Source organism: Triticum aestivum, chromosome 3B (genome assembly GCF_018294505.1).
Source record: "Triticum aestivum cultivar Chinese Spring chromosome 3B, IWGSC CS RefSeq v2.1, whole genome shotgun sequence".
Lineage (NCBI taxonomy): Eukaryota > Viridiplantae > Streptophyta > Magnoliopsida > Poales > Poaceae > Triticum > Triticum aestivum.
The window spans coordinates 510231776-510241078 of NC_057801.1; the positions used below are offsets into that span (position 1 = coordinate 510231776).

The 9303-nt window shown below is 41.5% G+C and overlaps 1 protein-coding gene and 1 non-coding gene across 2 annotated transcripts; one reads left to right on the forward strand and one right to left on the reverse strand.

Annotated features, from left to right (window-relative positions):
• Nucleotides 1-343: 343 nt before the first annotated feature.
• Nucleotides 344-416, reverse strand: TRNAK-CUU (transfer RNA lysine (anticodon CUU)). Its single transcript has one exon. It is a non-coding gene; the product is annotated as a tRNA-Lys (tRNA).
• Nucleotides 417-480: 64 nt separating this feature from the next.
• On the forward strand, nt 481-7033 carry LOC123070631 (golgin-84). Its single transcript, XM_044493910.1, has 21 exons — nt 481-682; nt 1003-1083; nt 1159-1208; nt 1306-1956; nt 2054-2116; nt 2221-2298; nt 2410-2613; nt 2931-2987; nt 3081-3155; nt 3246-3317; nt 4174-4236; nt 4317-4415; nt 4957-5034; nt 5233-5301; nt 5461-5508; nt 5599-5694; nt 5798-5874; nt 6083-6128; nt 6224-6322; nt 6412-6456; nt 6631-7033. Exons 1-21 carry the CDS (start codon nt 655-657, stop codon nt 6694-6696), a joined length of 2145 nt encoding a protein of 714 aa, XP_044349845.1. The 5' UTR covers nt 481-654; the 3' UTR covers nt 6697-7033.
• Nucleotides 7034-9303: the final 2270 nt, after the last annotated feature.

Sequence of the window (9303 nt, forward strand, 5' to 3'; positions counted from 1 at the left end):
AAGCCTCGCACGTGCACTTGCTATAGGGATAAGATATTTGCGCACCGATTGAAAACCATGACGTGGCAGTGTGCCAAGATTCATATGAGCGATCCAATGGTTCAAAATTTGAGAGATTTTGAAGAAGAAGCCTCGTTCAAAATTTGGGAGATTTTGAAGAAGAAGCCTCGCACGTGCACTTGCTATAGGGATAAGATGTTTGCGCACCGAATGAAAACCATGACGTGGCAGTGTGTCCAGATTCATATGAGCGATCCAATGATTCAAAATTTGGGAAATTCTAGAATGGCCCCAAAAATATGAATGAACAAAGGAAGAAAAAGGAATGACCAACATACACATTCGCCCACCGTGGGGCTCGAACCCACGACCACAAGGTTAAGAGCCTTGCGCTCTACCAACTGAGCTAGACGGGCTTTGGCGAATGTGCGAAGAATTTCATTCTTGTATCCATTAAATCTCTATATGATTCCATGATGCCATCCACCAAAAGCAAACCCACCGGTCGGTCGGATCCGACTTCCGATCCCCGCCAGCACCAACTATCCCGCGAAGAGAACCCCACTGCTGCGGCCGGAAATCTCACCAGTTCATCTACCTAGCTCGCCGTCTCGTCGCCAGCCACCCTCCTCTCGCCGGGGAGGTGATCCCGCCATGGCCTCCTGGCTCAAGGTCGCCGAAGGTACGCGCCACAGCCTCCTCTCCCCTCCCCTCCCCTCCTTCCGATTCGCCGCCGAGATCCACTTGTCCTGCGGGCTAAGATCTGGGGTGTCTCCCCTCGACTCTAGCACTGCATCCGCGGCGGTTACTGCGTGGGATTACGACGCCGGCTGCGAAATCTGGCGAGCTAGCCTTGATGCAGTGCCTTGTTCGACCGCCTTTGGGTGTGCGGGCGGGCCAGTTGCAGCCCACACGAACCCATTGCCATCCCATTGCCTGCTTACGCTATCGACTTGTTGGCAATGTGGAGCTGTAACAAGTTTCCTGTTTTTGCTGTAACAGACTTGCTCGAAGTGGTAGACCGGAGGGCGAAAAGCGTGGCCACCGAGCTGTCCGATGAGCAGACTGCTCCTCAGCCTTCAGGTAAACATTGCCCCGTGTTAGCCAGCAGCTCGGCCAGTTGGAATATTAGTAATCGCTGATGTTTGTTTGCTGAAGGATCGAATGGCCAAGAAGGGCAAGCAAAGAGGGGAAAGCCCAGGGAGAAGGTTGCAACTGGCTAGACTTCTTGAGCATACTTGATTACCTTGCAGGCCGTGTGCCTGCTACCTGATGTCTAAAGTCTGCTGTAACTTCGCATTGCAGGGTCCATTGAAGCTCACTACTGGGGATGCAGGTAACAGGACAGCGGCTCAGAAGGAGAGGAAAAACAGGCAACCGCCGCGTGAGAGGATTAAGATTGAGAAGATCAAACCTTCGGCACGTGCAGATTCATCAAATGATGATGCTATTGCTATTCCCAGTGCCAGTGAACCTGAAGTCACTTCAGTTGATGCTAAGGGAGCGAATGATGAGAGCACGTCGGACAAAGTGGAGAACGCCACCGTTGACCTTAAAAATGATGCAGCTGCTAATGCTATCGATAATGCGGTTGAAGTCCAGTCGATGGAGAAAACACCTGAGGATACAGGTCCCATCACGGATCATGTTGCAGGTTCTGGACATTTGGAGAGTGCCTCTGAAAGCTCTGCTCCTTCAGTTCCAGACGAAAAAAATGAGCCAAGCAGTAGTAACCAGTCTACTGAGATTGGTTTAGCAGTCAGTTTGGAGGATAAAGACACAGCTGTGGCTGTTATCCAGGAGAGAACTATCTCTGGAGTACCCGATACAGAAGGTTCTGGCAAATCCCAAGATTTGAAAAAAGATAATTTGTCAGATCCACCAGAAATCACACAAAATCAACAGGAACATAAGTCTGATTCAGTTCCTTTGAAGGATCAAGACCAACTTGAGGAGGTAGGCTGTAGCAAATTGCACTCATAATGACCAAGATATGCTGATGTGAATGCATTCTCTGCTTACACTATACCGCTGTCTTGTTGGTCTTTGGCAGGCTCAGGGATTACTAAAAAGCGCTGCAAAAACTGGCCAGTCAAAAGAAGCTAGATTAGCTCGGGTATGATTAGTATAAGCTTAGTGACTCTGCCATGTTACCTGCTTACCTTTATTGTGATTAAGTCCATATGTTGACCTGTTGGTTTATGTTTTACTTATCAACAGGTCTGTGCTGGACTTTCATCCCGTCTCCAAGAATATAAATCCGAGAATGCACAGCTAGAAGAGCTTCTTGTTCAGGAGGTCAGATTATCTTACCGAAATTCATCTCATTACATTATTTCCAATTACCTTAACCCCATGCATGGTAGAGTGATTTTCTCTAATATATATTGATTTCATAACACATAACAGAGAGAGAAATGTAGCTCACATGAAGCTCATATAAAGCAACTACAGCAAGAACTATCGGTGTCCAGAGTACAAGGTTCACGAGTTGAATCTAACATGGTTGATGCTTTGGCTGCAAAAAACACTGAGATTGAATCTCTAGCTAAATCGTTGGACTCTTGGAAGAAAAAAGCAGCAGCTTCAGAAGAAATGCTGGCATCTTTACAGGTTTCATCTTTCATACTCTTTCAAGTTTTTTTTTAATCTTTCTGTAACACTACTGCATCGCCAAAGGAAAACCATACATTGTGGCCAGTATCCTGTACAGTTGCAGAGTTTAATGCTCAAAAGAACTGGCCCTTACTCGCAGGAACTAGCACCTGTGTGTTTAAGTTGTACAGCTTGATATGATCTCTTTTGGATATAAATGTTGAATAGTATGGCTATATGGGTGACTGTTAACACTTTTCCTTATGTTTTTAGGCTTCTGTAACATAACTGATGTTATCAAATAATAAATCGATTTTGTTTTCTGCTGATACTAGGAAGATATGGATGGCCTTAAGAGGAACCGTGAGCTTACTGAAACCAGGATCATCCAGGTTAGTGAAATAGACTTTCTGGGGTAGAATAATAGAACAGCCTCATATTTTCATGAAGTTATCTAACCTCTGTATGTACCATGTACATTTTAGGCTCTACGAGAGGAACTTTCAACCGTGGAGCGGAGGGCTGAAGAGGAGCGTATTGCACATAATGCTACAAAGATGGTAATTTGTTGAAGTGCATCCGTTTTATTGCTTTGTCTTTATCATAATTTCTTGTGTTATAAAATTTCAATACTTTCTATCACATTGCAGGCAGCTGTTGACAGAGAAGTAGAATTGGAGCACCGGGCTGTCGAGGCATCGAACGCTCTTGCTAGAATCCAGGTAATTTTGCAAGGTATAAATATGAAGCATCAACATGTGGTCTATTATGCGACGATGTCAAAATTGTCTGCCAATTTTCTTGAACACTAACAAGGAAACTGCATGTTAGTGCTATGTAGATGTTTGGTTCAATTGGCATTTCTTGCAATATCATGCGGAGTGCAAGGGGCATTTATCACAGCCTGACTATTTGTTTCAACAACTACAAATGTTAGTCTACTACGTTCTAGAATCGGCAGAATGAATAACTCTTTTGAATGACTTAAAATTTACTCCTGTAAGATCAAATGTTTTGGCACATGCAGGTACGCTATCCCATTAGTTGCGTTCATCTGTTTATTGGCCTATTTTTCTCCAGGGGATACATTTGAAGATCTAAGTAGATGTCTTTAAAACAAGCTTCATACTCAAACTGCCATGATGAGCTAATTCAACATTTAGAAGTTCTAGCACTGACTAAGTGGAGACAAATCTATCTGGATTTTAGAGGTTCGTCAATACCACAAGGCCAGCATGTATACTTGCAAGAAATAGTAGTCCAGCTAGAAAATTAGTAACTGTTATGTTTCCAGGGCTGCGCTTCAATCCATATGTGCGATTTATAGTATGTTTCCACTAATTTCTAAGGTCTTGTTTAAATTGTTCAACTCCTATCCGTTTTATGTCAATTTAATCCAAATCTTATACTTGCAATAATGTCACTTAGTTTAGATTCTATGGGTGTCACATTTTAGCCGACTGGTCTCCGATTTTAACACAATCAGTGGTACTATTAAACTTTTGTGTGTGTTTCAATCTGCTACTAAAGAAACATTGGCAAATTCAGTTTGATCTTGACTGTTCTGTTGGCATACAGAGAGCTGCTGATCAAAGCTCATCGAGAGCAATGGAATTCGAGCACAAAGTAGCTGTACTTGAGGTAAATTCCTTTCCGCACTGTGTGTCATATCTGATCGGTTTAGTTTCTGCTATTAACTATCGGTACCATGGTTGTTTCAGGTTGAATGTGCATCACTGCACCAAGAACTACAGGAAATGGAAGCTCGTAATCGCCGTGCTCAGAAAAAGCCTTCTGAAGATGCTAATCAAGCTCTTCAGGTTAATTTTTTCTTCTAAAGCAGATCTCCCGTTTCTCATTACTAAAAAAATACAGTTGACAGAAATAGGAGGGGGAAAATGGAAAATGTTTTGACACCTATCAGGTAACCCGCAGTGCGATCACGGTCTGGGTCACAAACTGCAGAAAAGTTGATAGCACCTCCTATTAGTATTAGCTATCTTTGCACAGACACTCAGCCAGATAAAATAGCGGCAAAGAAGTAACAACAAGGCATAACAATATATATAGTGTGGAACTGATTCCAAATGGTGGTGAAACCGTGAAAGTATAACTGGGGGTTCTTCAGGTTAAAATGAAAGAACCTTGGTTTCTTTACGGGATTAATATGAGCTGTACTTTTAGCATACTCCATACCTGAGATACTCATATTGTGGAACTATTTACTACCCTATCTAGAAATGTCTATCTGTATTTATTTATCTTTGCTTTTGAAATAATAGAACTTAGCATATTGTGCACTATCCTGAAATGTAACACTTTGGTGTTTGTTTCTCTTGATGCTGTGCTTTTGGAAAGCAGATACAGGCATGGCAGGAGGAAGTTGAGCGAGCACGGCAAAGCCAAAGAGAGGCAGAAAGCAAGATATTATCCTTGGAGGTACTATTTAATTCATAAGATATCAAAGAATCAGTTGTCAAGTAATAATTCGGAAGTTTAGGTAAAAATGCTAATATGATGATCAGGTATAATATCACAGAAAATGTAAAAAGTATCAATGGAGTTGTTTCTATTATAGTAATCAGAATGCTCTGTCTTGCACTATTATTGGTTAACATCCTTACTTGTATGATGTAGGCTGAGTTGCAGAAGATGAGAGTTGAAATGGCCGGAATGAGACGAGACGCAGAGCATTATTCTAGACAGGTTGTTAATCCTAATCAAATCACACTTTTCTTGTTAAAACTGGGTGAACAACATTTATCCACCTGATAACTGGATGAATGCAACATTTACTACAATCCACCTTGTTACCAGATCATACTTAATGGTTACTTTTTCTTGTGCAAATGTGTCTCTTTTTAGGAGCATGTTGAGCTAGAGAAAAGATACCGGGAGCTCACTGATTTGCTGGTATGTGCTGAAGCATACCAATTTCCTTTTCTGTCATTGACATTTTAGCAAAGGAGAGCTAATTCATTATCTATGCATTATTTCTTCCAGTACCACAAGCAAACACAATTAGAATCTATGGCCAGTGAAAAAGGCGCATTAGAGTTCCAACTGGAGAAATCATTGAAGCAATTCCATGAAGTGCAGGTTCATAATTTCTCTTCTTCCTATGTTGCTTGTGCTATAGACTTTGTCCTGCGGATGTTCTTATCTTCTTACCATTCTGTTATCTTTGTGTTCCATTTGATAGGTAGAAGCAGAAAGGAGTAGGGTTTCTCGCAGATCAGCATCATCATGGGAGGAAGATACTGATATCAATGCGCTAGAGTATGTTGACCGCTTTCTTTTCGTTATTTAACATGCAGGAAAATATTGTTTATAAGCATGCCATAGTTTTTTGATGATGTGAGAATGTCCGGTCAAAAGAGAAGCAGCCATGTGTTGCAAATTGTACTTTGAGATTTCCAAGTTTTAGCTGTGCTCTTCTATTTGGAAGTTCTAGTACAGTTTTAGATAATTACCTTTTATATGTCAGGCCTCTTCCTCTGCATCATCGACACATGGCAACGGCAAATCATCAGGTATATGTGTCCAATGGAAATCTGGAGTGCAGAATCCTAACAAATAGTGGGAGAGTACTAATATTTTACCTTGCTTGGCATTTTTGGTGTTCCAGTTACAAAAAGCTGCTAAGTTTTTAGATTCAGGGGCTGTGAGGGCGACAAGATTTTTGTGGCGGCATCCTGTTGCCCGAGTCAGCCTTCTATTCTATCTGGCAAGAACAACATAATTTTGATCCTGTATGTTTTATTTTAGATCATGTTAAGGCTGATCCCTGATTGAATCTGCGTATACCTGTACCAGGTGTTTGTGCATTTGTTCTTGATGTACTTGATGCAGCGCCTGCAGGTACTCAACCATGTTGTACTGCTATCGCATTTATTTGTTTTCATTCATGTCATTTCATGCCATGGTCAGGCACAGAATGTTGTTTATTTATCATTCTATCCGTGTATTATCACAGAGCTCTTTTGCTAAAACAATTAACCAAAGTTAACTGATGAGCGTGTTGGAATGTTACAGGACTTTGCAGCGGAAGAGACTGTGAAATCGTCCATGGGGGACCTGGCCAACGTGAAGTTGCCATAGGCTTTACAGCCTATTCCCACCCTCATGAATCTAGGCGTTACTTCCTGATTATTATAGCTCTATACGTGGCCCCTATATGTTCCTACGGGATTTCGACGATCGCCTGTGAAATTCCTGTGTTCGAAATAGGCCAGCCGTTAAGTTTTTTCGTGGTTTGATGTGGTGTCAACCATGCTACAATTTTTTTCCTTCCCCTTCCCCCTCGTTTGTAAAGTAGTAATGTTCTTTGGTTGGCCGTGGGCTATATAATCCATTCTTTAACACTTGATATTGATCACAAATGTAGCAGCCTGACCCGATAATAATATATATGTGTCATACAGGCCACTTGAGCCAATTATTGTAGTACTTACAACAAACTGTTGGTGGTCGATGGAGCAAACTGATATGAAATGAGGAAATGCGTCCATACTTTGAGTTTTGTTTTGTTTTGTATTGCATCGTCTCTTCTCATCTGGATGCTGCCTGTCTGGTGCACATCTTAAGGAAGCTGGTCCCAATTCTCTGAATATGCAAGTGTCCACCTCAATGTCCCACTAAGGCCATCCATTCAAGGACCATTTTTTGCATGTGGTTTGATTGAATGGGAGCAGAGACACAAGCAGTGCATTTAGCAGTGTGTTTGGTTGCATGTTTGTGCTTCCCTGAGGCAACATTTTGCTGTTTTAGTTAACTGCAAGATCGTGCGGTGTGGTAACCTCTTCTCCGAGCACACGTAGTCATTGGCATAACAGTAGCAGCAACACTAACAAACAAACAGAGATTAAACCACACTACTAAATAATTGTTCAACACAAAGCATGCATATATCATGTACAACTTTTAGGCATAATCACTGATCTTCCCCCAAATCGAACCCTATCAGACCCAAAATTGAACAGACACATCAGGTTCAGTCAGTTCAGTATTGATTGAGGGAGTTATAAAATAAGCAGAACTTGGTTTCATTTTCTTATAGATTCCCAATATACAAGCAGTTTTACACATCGTCGGGTTTAACTATTGGCCAGAAATTGAAAAGTTGAATTAGATATAATCAGGGATGTGATGTACCTGCTCGTTGCGCATGCTGCTCTTGCAAGCTGCGACTACCCGTTTGCGCAAGCTAGATGCCATGTCCGTGCTGCCGCCGCTGCCTCCCACGCAGGCTACACCCAGGGTTAGATCTTCATCTTCTTGTCCTTCAACTCGTCTGAAGCCCGGCGACTGGCGTCCAACGAGGGTGCGAGGAAGTGCCGTGTCGGTCTGTCCAGCGGCGGCTAGGTTAGGAGCGAACCAGACTGGAGGCTGAAGCGAACGAATTGAGGATTTTTCCTGCCGTCGATCGATATGGGAAGCGCTCGTTTGGGCTGCGAGCCTGCTATAGGGCTTGCCTTGCACTTACGTTATTGTCCCATCCAAATTGAAATGGTTTTCTTCATTTTTTTACATTGTTTGCTCGTGCGCTGGGACGAACAAAACTAGTCTGGGCCAACCTGGACGACTCAAACTAGATGCACACTTTCCAGCCACCCGAGGCGGCCGCCCATACCAGCCCCTACGGTGGCGTCGCCCTTTTTTGTGTGTATGATTGGAGTAGTGAAAAATATTCCAGTGACGCTTTTGATTTATCCACAAAATGGTTGAATTGCTTATTTCTATGAACTGAGTTTGCGAATAATGTGAAGGATGCCAGTCTTTTCATCTTATTGTAGATTGCTTAGATCTCAATATGTCAAATATAATCACATAAAATATACAGTAAAAGTCAGTGTGATATGTGTTGCTACAACTAGTCTGACAACCTATCCTCATATAACATATCAAGGACGCACCATCTTATCAGATTAACCATTCGACTTACCAATGCAGTGTGGGAAGAAAGAAGTATTGTGACTGCGTATCCAAAAAATTGATGCAATGGACTCCTTTGTAGAACCTTGTTAGCAAAAAAAGAAGTTGCAGTATGCCTGTACAAAGAGCTAGTATAAGTTCAGTTACCCGCTTCTCGGAATTTTAGTTAGCCACTGATTGCAAAAAAAAATTAATTACGTTGCTTGGCTTAATTTAGTTTGCTACTGATTACATAATGCCATAGCGTGTAAATCCTATTATAGATTGTGCCTATCTATATGTTTGATACTTACTGTTAAGAATTACCTATTTGACTGAACTTAAATAGCCACTTAATCACGTAGATAGCTGGTCACATGTACTTCTAGGGTGCAGCAAAATTCGTGTGTAATTTACGTTATGATACCCTATTTGTTTAAATAGTTTGCTGTTATCACTTGTAGCACTAGTAATGTTTGCATGTTCATAGACAGACAACTGCCAGGTTTATATGAGGACAACATATATATATATATATATATATATATATATATATATATATATATATGACAATTTTTTCCTACTACCGGGTGTAGTTAGTCCCACTTTTGTTTCGTACGTTCTAGGTAGTATCTATTATATCGGAGAGTATGTACGTGTAATATGTAGTATATAAGAATGTTTAGGTAGTATATATACTACTTTTTTGGTAGTATGTACCATATTTTGTGCATACTTCATTTCGCGTACAAATATGTACGTATTTCACAAATACAATAAAATTATGAGCTCACT

Bases quoted from the DNA above. Each gene is read 5' to 3' on its own strand.
- LOC123070631 (XM_044493910.1), top strand. From the start codon at position 655: ATGGCCTCCTGGCTCAAGGTCGCCGAAG. The intron at 1,084-1,158 runs GTAAACATTGCC...TGTTTGCTGAAG, and splicing joins GACTGCTCCTCAGCCTTCAG to GATCGAATGGCCAAGAAGGG. The intron at 6,457-6,630 runs GTACTCAACCAT...GGAATGTTACAG, and splicing joins ACTTGATGCAGCGCCTGCAG to GACTTTGCAGCGGAAGAGAC.